Source organism: Falco punctatus (assembly GCF_963210335.1).
Source record: "Falco punctatus genome assembly, chromosome: 3".
Lineage (NCBI taxonomy): Eukaryota > Metazoa > Chordata > Aves > Falconiformes > Falconidae > Falco > Falco punctatus.
The window spans coordinates 25,292,682-25,312,865 of NC_137582.1; the positions used below are offsets into that span (position 1 = coordinate 25,292,682).

At 43.4% G+C, this 20,184-nt stretch overlaps 1 protein-coding gene across 2 annotated transcripts in view; it reads left to right on the top strand.

Annotated features, from left to right (window-relative positions):
• The first annotated feature begins 2,158 nt into the window (after nucleotides 1-2,158).
• The window catches only part of RSPO2 (R-spondin 2), a 151,976-nt gene continuing 133,950 nt past the window's right edge, over nucleotides 2,159-20,184 (top strand). The window contains exon 1 of one of the 2 annotated variants that reach the window (XM_080381573.1): nucleotides 2,159-2,882. In XM_080381573.1, coding sequence (XP_080237699.1) covers nucleotides 2,789-2,882 — 94 coding nt within the window. In that variant the 5' untranslated portion in view covers nucleotides 2,159-2,788. The remainder of the gene's footprint in view (nucleotides 2,883-20,184) is intronic. The other variant, XM_080381574.1, reaches the window with a different exon arrangement.

Sequence of the window (20,184 nt, forward strand, 5' to 3'; positions counted from 1 at the left end):
TGCATCAGAAAATTGTAACGATGTACTCTTAAGGATGCTGCCTGTGCAAAAAGGCTCAGTCTCAGCTACAACCTGTCACATGAAGTTAGAGTGGATATGGGGACTACACATCTTGGAGAACTTCACTTGCCAGTAAATGCCCTCCACTAAAATAAATTATAGTCTCTGTCGCAACAAGTTTTATATATATATATATCTCCTCTGAAAAGTTTCACTGTGTCAGCAGATCGAGGAAGAGAAAACCCACAAACCACATATATACATGCCTTATTTTCTGCACTCTTTCCCATAGCATCCACTCCAAATCCACCTGGTGACCACTGGCACTGAGCTAGACTGACCTTGACTGACCTAGTTCTTAGGCCTGTGTTAATTAGTTGACAGGTCACGTGTCTGTAATTCTTAGATTATGACAACACTGAAAAGTACAAGTGCTCTGGGTAGCACAGTGGGATCTCATACACTCTAACCCCATAATGACAATTATAATAAAGTTCTGATATCAGAAGATATTCTTATATTCTGTAATGTAACTTTTAAAAGTCTTTAAATTTTATACTAGTGATCAGACTAGTATAGTACTACTACTGTACAGCAGGTAAGTGTGAAGAAGGGCAGCCCAGGGATTACAGCACTTGGAATACTCAGGTCCAAGTTTTGACACTGTCTCATACACTCCTTTTGATTCCAGGAAAATTATTTAGCCTCTTCGTAACTGAGCCTTCTGTCTGGAAACTGAGGATACTGATGCTTTTCTGCTTCAGAGGAATATGATAACAATAAATACAGCCAAAATTCTGAGGTCTCAGGATGGTATGGTAAATGCCATACACTCAGACTTCATTTAGCTGTGGTCAAATTGTTCCAGGCCATGGATGAAAAGCCAGCTTGAGTCTAACACGATTTGTTAGCTCAAGCATAGCATCACATGAATGCAGTTACGCTCTTTTTAGGCTCAGCTGTGCTCTGGAAAGGGTACATCTGCTTTTGTGAGAACCTAGCTGGCTCCATCCCCAGGCAGCTCAGGTATTTCAACAACACATGCCCACAACCAGAATGGTTGAGGGGGAGAAAGGAGGAAAAACACCCAGCACAGAGCCAGCCTGGATCCAGTGGGGTTTATGGGACCTGGCTTTGTGCCAGACCCACGCTACCTGCCCAGCTTCTGCACCTGCTCCGGGATGCCCTGGGTCCTGTGGGACTCTAGGTTGGGTACAACGCGTCCAGCACCGCAACCAGGGAGCCCCAGGCTGTCAGTACCTGCAGCGCTGGGGAACAGGCTGTGAGTGAGGAGCAGAGAAATCGAGTGACTCCGTGGGGTCAGTGTAGCTGATGCTACGAGGAGTTAACATTCTGGCTCAGGGCTAAATTCACCTGGAACCTCTTGAGTGCTCCCTTGTTTCAGCCTCACTTATCGGTGCTGTTGGGGTTCCCACTTTACCAGGTCTACGATGGTTTTGCCCAGTGGAGACGTGGCTTGGAACAGCTGCAAACCACTCGCTGAAGTTGTGCCTTAGGACTTAAGTTGCCCTCTTCCCAGGACGACGAAAGTGGCGCTTCAGGGAAGAGGCTTTGGAGCACGCGAGATCAGATTTTAGGAAGGCAGAAGGAAAGGAGGGGGAAATTAATGGATCGAGGTCTTCAAACCAGCGATGGAAAAAAGAAATACCGTTAATTATCGAACCCGACGGGAACTAAAAGAAAAAAAAAAAAAAAAAAAAAGAAGAGGGAGAGGGAGAGAAGCGCGGTGGACGAGGTTTCCCAAGGCTATAGGCAGTGCAGAGAAACGACGAGGGGACTTTGCGGGGAGAGGGAGAAGCCCGCCGAGGCAGAGCCTGCCGGCAAAAGCCTCGGCGGCTGCCGCGGCGGGGGGGCGCGGGGCCGGCGGGCGTTAGGGCCCGGCGGGGGTGCCGGCGCGGCTGCGGGCGGCGCTATGGCCGGGCGGCGGCACCTCTCGTCCCGCAGCACCACCTACGGCCGCGGTCCCGCGCCGCCGCGCATCCCCACCGGGCCCGCACGGCCCCGCCGCCCGCGCCCCCTGCCCGCCGCATAAAAGGAGCGGGCGGAGGCGGGCGGCTGGTGGAGTCCGGCGCGGACACCGCCTGCATGTGGCCGGGAGCCCGAGCCCCGGCGGCCACCGCCGGCCCGCGCCCGCCCGCGGGTGGCTGCTCCCGGGCGGCTGCTCCCGGGCGGCTGCTCCCGGGCGCGGAGCCGCTCTCCGGACCCGGCGGCGGGGCGGGATGGCGGCGGGGCCGCGCCGCGGAAGGTAGGGGGGGCGGCTTCGCCCCGCCGTGCCCGCGACCTGAGCGCGTGTGGGCGGGGTGCGCCCCTGCGCCGGGATAAATAGCGCTTTCCCCCGCCTGACAGCCCGTCCCCGGGGCGCACGGGGGTGCCGAGCGGCAGCGCTCTCCCGCCGCCTGCGGGGGAAAGTTGGGGCTCTGGCTGGCTGCGCTCGGGGCGCCCCGCTCCTGCCCCGGCCTGGGTTTTCCATTTTTCTCTTTTTGTTTCTCGGGGAGAGCCGGAGAAGGGGGAGGACCAGGAAAGCCAGAGGCCAGGCTTTCTCCCCGCCGCCCCGTCTCCCTCTCCCTGCAGCGCCGGGGGGATGCTGGAAGCGGCTGTGAGTTCGCAGCGCCCGAGGAGGGCGGCGAGAGGCGTGTGAGCTCCTGCCGCTCCCCGCGGCGCCCCGCCGGCCCCCTCTTCCCCCGGGGCCGCTCGCAGCCCCGCACACAGCCGGCTTCTGCCGCCCCTCGCTGCCGCCGGCGGGGGCTGCCCACCCCAGCGGCCCAGGATGCAGTTTCGCCTCTTCTCCTTTGCCTTGATCATCCTGAACTGCATGGATTACGGCCACTGCCAAACCGGCCGCTGGAGACGCAGCAAGAGAGGTGAGCAGCGCCGGCCGCTCGGCCGGGACGCCCGCCCGGGGCAGCGAGCGGGAGCGCCGGCGGGGCAGGCGGGCGCTGCGGCGGGCTGCGTGCCCGCCCCCTCCCCGCGGGCGGCGGGGCAGCGCCTCGGCAGGTGTGGCGTCCCCCTCTCCGCGCCCGCAGGCTCCGGGCCGGCACACGTGGGGCGGCGGCGAGCCTGGGGGGCGCGGGGCCGGGCCGGCGTGGCGACCGCTCCGCGGGGCTGCCCGCCCGCCGCCCTGCTGCTGGGGAGGGCCGGGCCGGCGGCGGGAGCAGCGGCGCGGGAGTGAGCTCCGGCGGGCAGGCACCGGGAGCAGCGGCGCGGCCGCCCGCCACCCGCGCGGGGCAGCAGGGGACGTCGAGCGGCCGGTGCGAGCCCGCGGCCGTGCCCTCCTGCCCGCGGCGCCGGCACAGCCAGGGCTCCCGCCGGGAGCCGCCCGCCGCAGGACGGGCCCCGCCGGCCCGTCGGCCGCAGCAAGCGGTGGCATCGCCGACTATCGCCGTCGTACCTCGCCAGCCAGCTTGCAGCAGCCGGGGGGTCGCCGTTACCCGCGCTGTCCGGGCTCCCGTGTGCGTGGGGCGGGCTTTGCGGCTGCCTCCCGTGGGCCGTCCCCGCCGGGGCCGTGGGACCGCAGTTCCGAGGCGGAGGGGCGGCATCGCCTCCTCTCTCCGGCGGGGCTGGGGGCTCGGCCCGTGGGGCAGCCGCAGCGGCGGGGCCAGCCGCGCCTGCCCCACTCCCGGGGGGCTGCTGTGCTGCTGCCTCCCGCTGCAAGCGTGCATATCCCTGCGAGGAAAAGGGGGGAATTAAAAAACAAACAAACAACATAACCAAAAAGAGAAACGATGCGTTAGGGTTTAAGTGTTCTCCTGAAACGCTGGTGTCGGGATTACCAGAGTTCAGGAGTCGGAGCGGTGAAATGTGCCAGTACAGCACCCATGTGGCCGAAAAGCTTACTGCAGCTCTTCCCTGGCTGTCAGCGCTGTCTGGGGGGGTTCTCTTTATTTTTATTCTCACCCCCCCCACCCCCACCCCCGGGTGGAAGTACACCTTCGGTATAAAACGTTTTTATTATCCGCATATTCTGGGTTACTTTGCTATCCCTTTTTCTATTATTTTCTCGGCCGTGTCTTATCTTACCTTTTCTAAAGTTCGCTCAAAATCAGGTGGCTCAGCTGCTGAAAAATTCCTGTTTCTGAAAGAATTGCCCTTCCAGTGCAATTATTTGGAAGGAGAGGGCGCCAGCATCTCCAGTGTTAAGCTGCTACAAATAGTAATAAAGCTGTGAAAGTAAAATAGTTTGCACACTCATGCATATGTCACCTTCACAGTAGGTACGAATAAAATTGTAAAGCAACTTAGTTTTGATGGTTTTGCAACAGATGGTTTCCAGAATTTAATTTTTGTGTGTGTGGCTAAAACGATAGCAGACCTTTAAAGTGACCAGACTATCTGTGCTAACAAAGGGTATACTGTGTCTTTAATTAAATGTGGAACTACTTAGAGTGCTGGCTAGACAGCGGAGGGTGATAGTGGTATTTCTGCTTTACAACAGAGCTTAAGGATTGCATTGTGGGAGTACTGAAATGAATAGACATCTAACTCGAGTTGTGTGAATTGTCCTCCTACAAAAACTTAAGCTGGTTTTAATTGATCTCATGTTCGCTGATTGATCTTAGACCATTTGTTGTGCTTGTTGAACAGTTGGCTTTTCCAAAGGAGATTGATTTAAATTAGTTTTTAGTTTAGTTATTGGATAAATACCGTCAGTATTGACAGTTGACTTACTGGCACTGTTTTGTGCTATCACCTAAGGGTTTGGTTTTGCACTTTGAAGAATGCAGTCTTTTTCAGTTAATAAGTCTAAAGAAGTACGCATAGCCAGTTCTAAGCACCGAAAGCAAAATCTAAGAACGTATTCAAACTATAATAGACGCTTGCCATGACACATGCAGTCTGAAGTAATGCTTTCATACAGGACTTAAAATTCCAATAATTTCACAATTTTTCCATATCCCATCTGCAAATAATCAGGCATTCACTGTGGGGTACTGGCAGTTAAAATTTCTCTGGCATTCTGTTTTGTCTGTTACATGATCTCAGATGCTCCATAATATCATTTTCTTAATGAAATAAAATTTTTGGCATAGATTAAGTCTCCTGTGCGGTAGAAATCAATTGCATTCAGTCTGGAATTACGGGCAAATATCATGCGTAGCTGTGTGTGGTTTTTGTTTTTTTTTTTTGTAAAGCAGCTAAATGCACAATAAACTTTAAGTATATATGCCTGTATTGGAGTTTGCATGGATTTGTAGCTGATGGAAAATGCTCTACTACACAAGAGCTTAGTAGATTTGGGATGACATTCCCAGATTTCTTCATTACCTTCCTACTTCCAACTTCTTCCAAATCAAGGCATGCAATATTGCAGTAGGAGTGAAATGAAAAAAAATAAGGTTTAGAATGTGGTCCCTACCTGGCACTGATTTGTGTTTTGTTAGTCAATGTTACTTCATTAAGAATTCTTTGGTAAAAGCATTATGATCAACAGATTATTCTAATTCCACTGCTGCTTTTAGTTACTTTTGCAGCTCATTAGAATATTGCTTTGCCTAGTTGGCTCGGAGCAGAACCTTACTTCCCTTGAAACACCCCAGAAAATTCTCCCTCTGGAAGTCTCTGTCCTGAGCAAGTAATTATGATTATTTGCCCTTCCTGCAGAAGCTATTCTAAAATGTGTTTAAGGGCTGTATAGCTTAAAGGTCAGTGGTGTAATCTCACAGCTGGTTTAGCCTAATTCCAAAGCACCTCCTTTCCCTTTCTTGTTTATTTGATTTTTCATTTATCTTGGATACCTACTTGTTGATTTCAATGAAAAAAAGAAATTAATTCTTCTCTTTAGCAGCCAGTATGAACAGTTTCATGTCTTAGCATTTCACTGAGTATCACGGGACACATGAAAGACCAGTCACTTTTTTCCCTTGTCTTTGAGACATAAGAATGCTTTTCCCAAAGAGTACCACAGATCGAAGTGGGAGTATGTAGAAATGAAATCTGGCATAATGAGAGACGTGAATGGGACACGTTCACACTGGGAAACTGGAAGTTACCTATATCCAAGAACTCAAAAACTGTGGGTGTCAAATACTTTTTTTTTTAGCTCACATTCAAGGAGTATCGTAAAAGCTAAGCTGCACATGCATCTCCTGGATGCTCGCACTCTGTGTTAGGTATGCATAAAGGAAGGGGTTATATCTGTAGCAGTAAGTGAATAGTAACTGCCAGTGTGATGACAGAAAACCCACAGTTGGAAATAGGAAGAGTGCCGGTGGAAGGGAATTTCTGCGAGTGCTTCTGAGAGCTCAGCATAGCTCTGTGTATGGTGTTCATAGGAGTGTGTGTATATATGGAGGAATACAGTAGCGGGAATCAAAATTATGTCAATTAAAGCTGCATCATATTAATGTTTAATGGGAGTCTTGACCACAAACCAGCTATTAATATAGGAAGCAGTCATATGGTTTTTCAACTAGAAGAAAAACATGTTCAGATATTGGGGATTGTGATTTAGCTTTCCTAGTTAAATACCTGAAATGAGGATAATCTTGGAGCCTGTCTCAGCTGATTTTTGTGGTCAGGCTTTGGGAAAGAGTGATGATTTGAACATTAGGGAAAAGGAACCTGTGTTGGAAATAATTGATTGAAGTAAATACCACATCTGCTTTTACAAGGACTGTACTAACTCCAAAAGAGTAATTTACTATCTAAAAAGTGCCATACTACAAAGAAGATCTTAATTGTCCAACAGTACCCAAATATTTTACCTATTCTATCCTCCTCTCTCTGAACTTGAAACATGTTTTACATTTGGAGGAGGGTTAACTTTTTTCTGCAGGTTAAGGCTTGAAATCTTAGGAGGAAGCTGTACTTTGAGACACAAGTTTTCCTCTGGTGTTACAAATTCTGTTACAAGATTTTAATGTAAAAGAACCGAGACATGTTAACACTTTCGGGAGTGATTTCCCAGATCAGTAGTAAAGCTTTGGAGGGTAGCTTCTGCTCCTCAGCCCCTTACTGCTTAGGGTAGCTAGTTAATAAACATTCTTTCTATACACATCCTTACTAAAGCAGTAAGAATATCCTAACACTGTAACCACTGAAAAGTCAAAACTTTAAAACTCTGGGCTACTTATGCCCTATCATCTGGTAAGGCTGGGAAAGTTTCTTAAACTAAAATGGCAGCAGAAGTCAAAACTTCTGTGTGAATGACTGAATACTGAACTAGCTAATAATGCAGTGTTACTGGGCGTAATCCGTGCTCAAGTGGCTGTTGAAGATTTGCAGAAGAGATGCTCAAAATGCCAAGAGCAGGTTTCACCATGAAAACAGGCACCTAAGTTTGGGTGCTTGATTCAGTTTCCCAAAGTAGGTTTGTGATGCGTAAAAGATACCCTTCTGGCCCTGGCATGTACATGACCTTCCTGAGCAACTGGAGGCCAGGCAGGGTACCCTGGAGCAAGTCATATGCATCTGACATCCTTAGGTGTCCCAAGGCCTGTTACAGTGGAGACTGAAAATGGGGAGCATGTGCTGGCACAGTGTTGCTGTATTTATGCTTTTCCTTGCCTGTATCCATCCCCTTTAGTTTCCTTTACAGGTTGCTTGGGATTAGGATACTGGGCTAGATGAGTGTGTCAGGTCAGACATTGAAGCCTATGCCTATACGCTTTTGCATTAAAACCTGCAGGAAGTTTTATGCGGTGACAAAGAACTTAGATTTGTATGCTTAATAAACTTGGCTTAACTTTGTTTTCCCTTTTTTTTGGGAAGGGGTATGTAAGTTTTTCAAGGTTTGGCTGAAACCTGTTACTAGAGCAGCTCAAAATGCATAACAAATACCAAAAGTGCGTTTGTATATTAATATCGGGAAGCTAAGATAACAGCCAGAATGCAGTTTCTCACTTCACTATGTCATTTACAGTATACAGGCCACCATAATTACTATGATAAAGTATGTTAGCATGGTGTTGTTTACATAAGCTGCTTTTAATGAGCAATATGACATTATTTAAAAGCTGGAAGATGGCAAGAGGTGTTCATTATCAAAACTGAAGGCATAAAGAAATAAAGGTTTTTCTGTAAGCTGTTCATGTGTTTTTCTCTCACTGATTCTGCCAAGAGCCTGACTATCCCATGGAGGTCTGCATTTTATTTCTGATCCTCTAGCTATTTTTTTTAATACCTAGAAACCTTACCTCACCATAGATTAGAGGGCACTATCTAGTCAAACCTGCAGACCATCACAGGCTGCAAATTTTACCTGCTACACTGTACATCAAACTCAGAAGTTTATAGCAGACTATAACATCCCTTTCCAAAAATGCTCCCTTGATATAAACTCCAGGGGTGGGATTCATGTGACTACATATAATTGTCTGCAACATGAATGTCTGAATTTTCTTCTATAATTGATGCAGTGCTAGTTGATACAATCCATAGAGGTGCTGGCACAATTTAACTCATCCTACAGTAGGCACCTGTCTGATCAGATAAAGTGTACTCCAAACTTGGGAAATATAAAATAAGATGACTCTATTACCTCTATCTAGAATTGTGGTGTAGTCCAGATGTGTGCATCTTCATTGTTAGCTCCTGAAGTAAGATGAAATCACCTGCAAATGAGAAGGGTTCCACCATACCCAATTTTCTCATCTATATTAAGCTTATGTGTTGGTGCAGCTCTTAACTTTAACAGATATGGTTCCTGAAAGTTATATTTTTTCTTGTGTTACAGATTTATTTAGTTTCAGGTATTTTTAAATACTAAATTAAATTCCTCATGCATGCCCTCTCATTTTACCTCAAAATTTTGTTCAGGTGTGGTTGGAGAACCTTCTGTATTTGTCTAGGCTCCAAGTATTTGCTAATCCTGTTCTTAATGAGAAGCATGACTTCATACATGTTGGCTGCTGATAATGCACAAATATAACAGCTTTATCCTTTCATTATGGGCTGCTTCAGACATGAAAATTAGGTGCTGCCATAGTTTGTGTACTCCTTGTCTTTGTTGTACTTATTTAGCAGATGGAATGCTTAGGAAAATGTCAGGTGCTGCAAAATCACTTTGTGCATGCAGGGTAGATCTATCACTTTTGGGGATGGTAGTGTTGGATTTAAAGCCTGTTCCCAGGTAATATTTTGTGTAGGGCATGGAATAGGCTTGTGGTATGACTTTCTTGATACTTGAATGCTAATCTAACTTAAGAAGTGGTCAAGTCTATCTTGCTTCTGAGCACCATTAGGCAGATGCAGAGTTTGGGTCATACAGCTATTTCTTCTATCCTACAGGATGGCTTTGTCCAGCTAGCTCCATGCAGAAAGGCCACCTATTGACCAGGGTTAACTGCTCTACTTGCTGAACTTTGTCTATCTGTGGGCAGTGAGGTAACTTGTAAGCCTGACTTGAAACCCAGCTGCATCACGCTATTCTCTCTACGTCTGGCTGTTCCAGCTTTCACAGTGTTTACCACGGGGTGAACCATCCTGTCCATTTTCACCAATACTTTTTCAAAACTCTGAGGAGAAATGAAGTTGGAAGGGATCAGGGTGGCAGTCTCTCCAGTGTATGCCCCAAAGAGGCAGGTGACGGTGCAACAATGTCAGACACAGGAGAGGCAAGAGTGAAAAAGTGAATCTGACAGACACTCTCTAATAAATGTCATCTTTCCAGTGCAGTTTCTGCAGTGGAGATGGAAGGTGGGAAGGAAGGATTACAGGAAATTGATGTTTGTACATAATCCTATCACAAAATACTTCACGGATTTGAAAGTCGATGTTCTGAGTGTGGAGATGACAACTGTAACTCCTCTAAAATGATGGAGTATCATGATACTTCCCCTGTAGATTTTCCTCTGAGACTACAAGAATTTGAGACTTTAATTGTTGTCCTTACTTTGAGATTGCTCCATTTTAGCACCTTGATTTCGAAGCTATGCACATCTCTGACCTTTCTCTATCAAACTGTGGTCCATAGAGCAGGTGCTATAATTTTCTGGATGTCTACAGGTCACACTGCGTCATCCTTGTGTTTGTACTGAAGCACTCTTAAATGCAACACTCCAATGAATTTATATAGCTTTGCTTTAATCTTACTCTATTTTGATGCAATTGTTTGTTGCTTAAATGAAAAGTTATAATTTCAAATTTCTTTTTAGTTGGTACCATGCAAACGATTGATGATTAAATTTCCTGACCTTTCCTCTTGGTTATGGACTTCAATGTACAAGCTGTGAAGAGGAAAAGGATGTAGAAAAAGGACTAAAATTGTAGCATGGGGCAGAAAGGTGACTTATTTCTTTTTTAAGGGAAAGCAGAGAAGCAACTAGTATTGTAGACACTTTGATTATGTGGCGAAGGAGAGGTTTTTAATATCCCATCTGCCAAAATCTGGTGAGCAGTGCAATAAGTGTTCATACTCTTTTTTTACTGTAATAGGAGAAATATCTTTTGATAGCAGGTAGTTGCAAATCTTGGCATCCAGTAATGAATCAGTTATATATTTCTTTTCGAAATACCTATTTCAGTAGAGACAAGTACTTGATCTATCTGTAACTGTTCTTTTATGAGGGAATAGAATTTATACCCTCTGCTCTCATTCCTTTTTTGTTTTTATGGGATGTTTGTATGACTGTGACAAGGAAAGTGTGAGTAAATATAGGTAATATTTAGGTGAGGCATGCAGTTCTGTAATTATGTTTCAAAATAAACACTTAATTGAATTATGAATGTTAATTGAAAAGGGTAATAGCAAATCTTATATATGGATACCAGAACCAAAATATTGTGAAAATCCTTCTAATATGATTTTCTGTTTTTAAAATTTTTTTTGCTCTCTAGGATTTAAAAAATGTAAATCAAGATAATTTAGAGCATATGGTTTAGCAATTATGAATCTCCAATTTACCTTGTGGAAACTTTTGTCTATTTTTTTTGAGAATTGTCAAGATTTTCTTCATCTTGATGACAAACAGAGCCAAACATAGATGTAGTGGGACGGAGGAAGGGACCTAGAAGACTGGTAGTGTTTGTGATGCCAGCTTTTAGGTATTGCCTAAATTGGTGGGGTTTTGTAGTCACTGAGCAGTTGCATGAACAATAACTCCCAAGTAGACCATGTGCAGCAATTAAGACAATATCTGTGCCTTTTTATATATGGGAGAAACTTGTACTACTTTACACTGCAAAGGGACAACAGTATTTGTGTTAGAGAACTGCAGTGGTGTGACAAAATATAAACTTCCTGCTCCACACTCATTATTTTCTTTTTTGAGCTGAAATGCTGGCTGAAATATGTTACACACAAATATACACTCTGCACAAATGTATGGTCTTTTCAGCCGTATGGCTGCCACCTTTGAAATACCAAAAAAACCCCAAACTATCCACATCAGAGAAATGGCTGTTGTGCATGCACAGATTAAACTGCACATGTATAGTAGTGCTGACAACACCCAGCGCGTCCATACTAAGAGTTGCTGGGCAAGTTGGAAACCACTGAAACAGCAACTATGCTTCTCAAAGATAGGTGTTACTGATCTGCTCTTGCTTCTTTCTTGGATTGCTCAAAAAACCCCACCCCAAATAATTAGTAGATATGATATGTTTTCATTATAAACCTACTAATTTACCTAGTGATTCCACTGACAAGCACGTATCTATGACTCTTTTGAACGGGAATTAAAGTTTCATCTTTCACTTTATCTATACTGAGATGGTACTTAAGGATCCCACCTGAGGTGAGACCCTGTAGCACTGGCCCTGCATAGACAATAACATCTAAACTAAGGCTGCCAGACCAGAATCTGTTCCAGATTTCCATCCACTAGCAGAAGAATTCTTTGCCTTTTCATTCCAGCTAGTTCAGACCTGGTTTAGGTCTCATTTTACACAGTGCACGCTAATAATGTGGTAGACACAGATTCAGTTTTGACTCAGCAAGAGTAGCTGTGCGTCAGCAGGATCACTGCAGTGCACTCAAGGTGCGTTAGGTTATGTTCACAGCACGACACCACAGCAGCTACTTGGTTTTAGTTTGCTTAAAGCTATTGACAATTATTGCAGAATACTTGTGATCTGAGATGCTTCACTCTTGCAAGGGCCTAAACCCAAAGAACATTTTGTAAAAGGTTTGCTTATTTATCTACCACTGAATTACATGTTTTAATACTTTCATCAGGAGCGTTCTCAGGAGGTAGTTTTATGTCTAAAAATTGGTCTCCTGTCCTCTCCAAAATAACTAATCTTTTCTCCCCTACTTTTTTGAATGATCACTTGTGAGGAAAGTTGACTTTCTGAGGGACATCTGAGGGCAGGCACCTTTTGGAGTAGGGTTGCTGTGTGCTTTTGCTCTTGTGAACTACTGCTGTGGCAACAGCTGATGACAGGACAGTTCTTCAGCTTGGTGTCTTTGCCTGGGCCATCAAAAATATACCTGGCCTGCATGTGTGTGTCATGGTTGATTTTGAAGATGTTCAGCAAATACAGATTGCATGTGGGCAGATGGCCTGTTTTGTCTCTGTTGCCTACCTGACATGGTTCGGTGCTGGGAGGTCTGCCTTCCTGGTAAGAGGGTACCTTCAGCAAGTCAGAGGGATTGCTTTTGTTAGTCTTTTCACACGTAAAACTTTTGGTTAATATGTGAATGGCAAGGGTAATAGGAAAGAAATCCTTCTTTTATGTAAATGTCAAGCAGTGTTCCAGTGTGAAGTGCTAATATTATGACAGTATGGGAGTTAATAATGGAACCATCGGAATGAAATGGTGCTTCCAGACAGGTGCTTTGGCTTCCAGCTGTATTTCTTACAGCACTACTCCAGTATGCTGGAGTGCTGCAACTTTGATGGTGCTGAGATCACAGTACGTCATGGTTTCTCTTTTTAGCTGATGAAACTGCAGAATTACAAGTGCTTACCATAACTCTTCTATTCAAACTCACATTTTGCTGAACTTTACCTGTTGCCCACAGTATTCAAAGTTTTTTTTGGGGGAACTGAGTTTTAGGAAACATTTGTAGCTGTAGTTGGGAAGTAAAATGAGAAAAATCCCTGACGTTTTTGTAGTGTTTAAAATAATAATTTTTTTTCTTTAAAGCTTTGATTCAGGTTCACTGTGTTTTGTTTATGTTTTTTTTTAATATAGCTTGTTGTAGAAACAGGAAACTATGAACTGCTTCAATGCAATACGTGTTCTGTGAAATTGAGAAGCAAATCTGAAAAATCTTATAGTTGAGCAGAACGTGTAGGTCACCTAGTGCTACACAGTGTGTATTTCTACCACTGAACAGGTGTGTAGTAGTAGAAATACATACTTTTTTTGAAGGGTTCAAGTAAACAAAACTGACAGGATAGGAGAGGAAGAGGAGGCACAGAATAACCTTGTGATTAACAGTTTGGAACAAAGTTGGGTATCTGATCTTCAGTGTTAGTTCTCAGACTTGTCTGCAGTCACTGGATTATGTAGCTTCTCTGCACTGAGGGCATGTACTAGCACAAAAAAAAAAGTATTTCTTTCATTTCAGATAGCGGAGTTCAACCTTACCTCTATCTATCTCAGCAAGAAAGTAAAAAATTTTCCTGTTATTTTCCCATATTTGTGCTGCACATGCTCTATCAGTTGCTCTTTTGCATGATCTCTGTAACCCAATACAGAGACTTCTATATTGTGTGAAAGGGAATCTAGTTTTGTTCAGCTTTGGATACAATAAGAGAAAGATACTGTCTGTTCTGCTAAAAATGTCATGCCTCTTCTGCCAGCAGTATTCTGGAAATCACTCCCCATCCAGGGAAACCTCAATAGACTGGAGGAATCAAAAGGAACCTCACTGAAGTTCAACAAGAAGTGCAAAGTCCTGCACCTGGGAAGGAACAACCCAGTGCACCAATATATGCTGGGGACCACCCAGCTGGAAAGCAGCTGGTTAGAAAAGGCTCTGGGGGTCATGGGTCCTTACGTTGAACATGAGCCAGCAACGTGCCTCTGCTGCAAGAAAAGCTGATGGTGTTTGGGGCTCCATTAGGAGGGTTGTTGCCAGCAGGTGAGCCCTCCCCTCTAGTCAGCATGGGGGAGGCCACACTTGGGTTACTGTGTCCATCTCTGGGCTCCTCAGTACAAGACATGGACATACTGGAGAGAGGTCAATGAAGGGCCCCAAAGTTCATTAAAGGACTGGAGCATCTCTCCTGTGAGGGAAGACCGAGAGAGCTGGGACTGTTCAGCCTGGAGAAGGCTCGGGGGGGGATCTCTTCAATGTAGTTGAAGGGAGGGTGCAGAGAGGACAGAGCCAGGCTCTTATTGGTGGTGCCCAGTGACAGGACACGAGGCAACAGGCACAAACTGAAGTATAGGAGGTTCCCTCTGAACATCAGGAAACGTGGGGTTTTTTATAGTGAGGGTGACTGAGCACTGGCACAAGTTGCACAGAGAGGTTGTGGAGTCTCCCATCTTGGAGATACTCAAAAGCCATCTGGACATGGTCCTGGGAAACTGCATCTAGCTGGCCCTGCTTGAACAAGCTAGTTGGACGAGATGATCTCCAGAGGTCCCTTTCCAGCCTCAACCATTCTGTGAAAGGTTTGGAAATGTATCAGATACCTAGCTTGTGCTTGCTTGGTTTTTAGGAATAGTCTGCTGTGGGGAAGAAACATAGTGTCCATTCCCTTTAGGAATCCTTGAGATACGTGACTGAATCATGTGCAGCTGCAATCACCTTAACTTGTTGGAGTGCTGAGATCAACCCAGAGGAGCTTACTGGTATTTAGCAGTGACACAGGACTTCCCAGCTCTGTCACTTCCCCTTGACAAGACTCCCAGCCTAACAGAGGTCTTGAAATAGCACCTGCTCCACCTCTTACTTCCCTGCTTTCTCCTATTCACACTTCCATGCAAAAAATAGCTGACGATGCAGTGAAAATGAAAGGTAAGAGGTAAAATCAAGGGGAAGATGGAAAACTAGGTTTGTCTGGGTGATCTGAGCCATTTAAAGTTATCATAAAAATAAGGTTCTATATCATGCTATTTTTGCATCATATGAGTTCCTTGCTGCCCCATATTTTTTTTCTTTATAAATATTTACAAATACCAGGGAATGCATTGTGAATGTAATGATTAAGATACTAGACCTAACTGGTCTCGCTAATTTTGGTGTAAATCTAGGGGTAATGTCAATCTGTTTCAGATATAGTATATGTTTCTGAAGTTATGTTTGCTCTGGTGTATTGTCTCATGCAATATTACTGTAAGATCCTACAGAAGGACTGTAAGCCAGGCACTTCTCTTTTTTAAGAGCTGTAGTTCACTTTGCTAATGCTGTATTTACAAACTCTTTGTCGTTACTTCTAGTTCTTTCCATCAGACTCCTCAAAAATCTTCCTGCTTCCAACTTCTATTTCAGTTATTGTAACATTAGCAGTGGCATCAATACGTAGGGTTTTTTCCAGCTTTTGGAAAAAGTTTGAAATGTGACTCTATTAAACCTGAATCTGAAGACAGACTTGGTTTCATATTATTTTCTCTTAATAGCTTTCCAAGCAGCTGCTAGGTGAAACTACTGCATATTGAGCCTAGTGTAATATGAGGCTCATTGGGTAAAATAACATTAGTCTGTGCTACTTAAACACACTCTGGAAGGCTTAAGGAGGAAAGGAAGGAAAATATTTGAAGAGATCAACTGGATGTGGTCGAATACAAGTAATGTCACCTGAGAAGGATTAGAATTTGCCAAAGCTTGACCTGAACGAAGACCTCCATTTAAGGCTTGTGTTCCTACAAGATCAGCTGCGGTAGTTTTTCCACGCACAGTTTTCTACCGGCAGTCATGGAGTGAAAGAGTCCAATGATTTCCTTGGCTTCTGTGTCTCAGCTGCAGTAAAGGTTTTTTTTTTTTTTTTTTTTTTTTTTTTTTTTTTTTTTTTTTTAAATAATAAAAAAAAATCCCACTTTAACATTCCTTCTACTTATTAGCTGCAGCTGGCTTTTTCTAATTACTAAAGTCTTAACATTTTTTTCATCTACTTTCTGTTGCCCTTATCCTAACTGTGGGCTCAGTGTGTGCACTCTAGCTGATAAACAGCTACACGTGTAGTTTATACACTTAGATGTGGACAGCTTCAAAAAATACATGCATTGACTCTTCAAAATCCAGAAGACCCAGTGGAGTGGTTAGTAGCAATGGTACTTTATCCACCATGACCTTTGTTTTCTGATGATGTGAGGTTAGCAAACACAGTGCCCTCATATGCTTAATAACACGCCTACTGTGATGGTGTCTTTGAAAATCACTTATTCTTCTGTTTTGTGATTGCATTTTGGAGTGCTTGGGGCACTTTCCCATGCACCTCTCTGGAGTAAGGTGTGTCTCTTAAAGGTGTAGGAATAGAAGAGTCCTGGGGTTATAGGGTCATAAAGGCCTGAGTTCTTCCATAAGGTGAAAGAGAATGAGGACTGGGAATACTTGGCACCTCTAAAAAAACAAGTCACAAGTGACTTTTTACTCAAGCCTGACAAAGAATTGTAATAGGGGTAGAAGCAAATGAAATGATCAATTGTGTCCCCATCACGTGACTCGGTGGATGTTCACCACAGCAGGTTACTATGGCCGTTCCTGCTAGGTGTAAGGTTTGACCGTTTCAGGACAAAGTACGAAATACTTTTATACGGAAATAAAGAAAAAAAATATGCTTATTAAGTTTAGAGTTTTCCAGAGGAACTACTTCATGTGATGCATCACAGACTGGGAATACTCATAATGCAGAGATGAATTTGCCTTTACCACAAGGGTTTCTTACACCTTTCTCTAAAGCGTTATTGACTGCTGCTGAAGGGAGCAGTGCTTTTGCTCAGTATATCGATTTCCATGTAAAACTTTCTTTACAAAGCTTCTTTTTCTACAAAAAAAGGTAATTGATTATAGATTTTCCTGAGGTTCAGCTTCTGGGCTTGAGCTTTCTTCTTAAAAATACCTCAAGTCACAGTTAAGCTTAGCAGATATGTAATGAGAAAAAGCACACCATAAAATGCAGTATTATGGAGGAACAGCACGTCTCTTGAGACTTGTACTGAAATGATTCAATGTCAGAACTATTTAGTGTTATCCTTCTCTTGCATTTACATCTCACACCGCTAACTTAGGAAACTGTGACTAAGCATTTTGTTTAGCCACAAACACAGCTGACTTGTTTTTCATCACTGCTTGTTACCATGTTAATTTGTTTCTTGATTTTGTCATTCATGCTTAGTTTGTAACAGAAACGCTATCTCCTCTCTACTTGTAGAAACCATGTAGAGATACCCATGATATTCTACTGTATGGAGTAATTTCTCTTTTGTTGATGTGTGTTTAGCCAAGGAGAAATCTGATTAGCTGAATGCTCTTGATAGTATTCAAGTACATCCTAGAGCTTTGCATTTGCTGTTTGATGTTCCATTTTACAGCTTTACTTAAATGCTCTGCAGGGATTGTGGTTTAGTGGTGAGAGCATGAAATTTGAATCCAAGGTGCCTGGTTTGCTTACGAAGAGAGCTGGTCAGTATGTTTAAAACCAGATTCTTCTACCCTACCACCCCCATAATAGGTTTTTACATGTGTCTGCAAATAAGTTTTGTCCCCCCTCTCTCTTTTTTTTTCTTAAATAAATGTTGAGCACTCACAGCTTAAGCAGGCACTGCAAGTCTTTCTTACACTCTGTGCCTCGGTTCCTCTGGTGCAGAGGGCAGTGTTCTATCATTGTGCGGTTTAAATTATACCAGTGATTTGCATGGCTAAGAGGTCCTAGAGTGTTAATCTCTAAGAATGTATGGGGTTATTATGAAGCATAATAAGCACATAAATAAGTTTCCTGTCTCCAAGTTTATTGACTGAGCACACACCTGCATGTAAAACATGGCATCCAAGTGATCTAAGATTTAGAGTGTCGGCTGTACCTGATGTGAAGTCTTCTGTGTTCTCATATGTGTCACAGGAGATAGCAATACCTTGTGACTGCATCACTGCTCTGTAGTGTGCAGAAATTACTGCTGTTTTTTTTCATTACAAGATACATGTCTGAAAAAATGCTTAAATGGGTTTTTATTCTGACATGTTTTCTTAACTTTCAGATGCAACGGATGGAGCTCTTCCTTCGTATGCAAGTATTTGCAGTAGGCTAAATTAATTACTGTAAGAACAAATTATATATGCATTAAAAATGTTTTATTTCATACCAAAATAAGATAATGATATCAGGTTTTGAAAATTACAAGAGGCTTGAGGCACCTCAGACTTGAGCTGTGAAATTAAGATGTTTGAGAGACCTGTATTTAAAGATACTTAGCTGAACACCTAACTGACTTTGACTGATCTGAAAATGGAACCATAGCTTTAAAAATGTAAGGCATTCCCAAAATTAAGAAATGCATATTTCTTGTATTAAGGATATTTTGAAAAAGCATATAGCATATTTTTCTTTACCTCCTCAGAGCTGCCAGTATCTTTCTTTTAATGCCAGCCACTTATTATTCAAATTACAAACCTAATCTATGTAATGTGAGCCAAGTGGCTTTTAGTTTTTTATAAACATAATGATGTGGGTTTTTTAAGACTGTATTTGCATTCCCACAAAATAACAAAACAAACAAAAAATCAATAGCTCCTTGCTAAATAATAAGTTTAATTTCTGCTTGAAATGTGCTGAATGCTAAGCACCCAAAGTGCATAGGTAAATGTAATAATTTTTTTTTAATCTATCTTCTTTATGAGGGAACTCTGATTTGGTTTTTAAAAAAGGCCTATAACCATTAAGTGTCATTCTTTCAGGATGAGACCCAGCCTGCTGTGACTTAGGTAGACCTGAAATAGAGAAGCTGTTTCATTTGATTCCATTTTAATGGTATTCCAGCAAGATGTGGAGAAAAGGCTATACATATATAAACAGCAAATATGCTTCATCTGTTCTAATTCAAAATTTCTAATTCTCATCCATCATCATTGTTTGATGTCTCAAACTCTGATGCCTTGGGCTGAGAACAAGGAGGATGACAGAAGATTTGGTGGATGTTTTGAATGTGGTAAGTACATGCAGGATGTAAAGCACAGTGCTGTTGGATTGAATTAAAGTGACATCCTGCAGCTAAGTGTATATTTTTGTAACGTGGAGTTGTCTTTTCCATACATCTTTCTGTAACTTGGATGCGTTCATATGTGGTAATATATGCATATTTCTAGAGTTAGAATTTTCCAATCTGGTGTTTCTCCACTATGCTCAAAGACAACCTATTCTGCTCTTCTACCTTCCTCATTTCTAAGTGGATTCCTTTGCTCTTCCTACTCTCAGTCATCTGCAGCTTTGGCATAATTTTTAGCATGTAGTCTTCCTTCACGTTTTTCCCAAGTGTATATAAGCTCTTTTGTCTTGCCTGCAATTATGACCTTATTGCTGAAACTTCCACACTTACTGGGAATATCACATTCTTCCTCTTCCCCAACCTCCAAAATAACGTCTTTATTAAAAATGGTTTTATTGGTTTATTTTTTGTTTTGGAAGAAAACTTTGTAGGACATTTTGAAGTCTTTTAAAATGTAGTAATTTGAGTTTTTTAAAGAACTGCATGATTTATGGTTTTGCAATGATCATGTTCAGTTTTATTAAAGATTTAGAACAGGATGACTGCAATAATGAGCTGTCTCAGGGTACAGAAGACCTATTTTCACTTCCCGACTCTCAGCCTGTGTGACCATGGTGAAGTTGTTCAGTCCTCCTCCTGTCTCTACCTTCTTAATCTGGAAAATGGGACTACACGGTTGCTCCTGGCATAGAGTTGTAACAGCACTACAGTGCTGAAGACTGCACATCTGAAAGAAGAAATAAATTAAATTCTGTTATTGTTTATCCAATATGTTATTTGGAAGCTTTCTCCATAAATGGAAACATGATGGTCAAAGCCTCATGCCTGGACTTCAGAGCTGTACACTTCTATTTGTTTAATGTAAGTTCTTCAGGACAAAGATATGAGGAGAATTTGGCCCTATGGAATGAATGGCTCAACCTCTGTTGACTTGAGTGGAACGAGAATATCACCACTGGTTTACAAGTGCCAGGTGAAACCCTGTGACAGTTGGATAACAAACTTTGCTTAACCAGTGATTTTCCCAGGCTCTGGTAGGACTGTGTTCCTTTGCTTATATGCCCAGTACTTTCCATGTCTTAGGTAGATTATAATGAGGCCCTAGGTACCTTAGAAGTAGCTGTGGTGAGT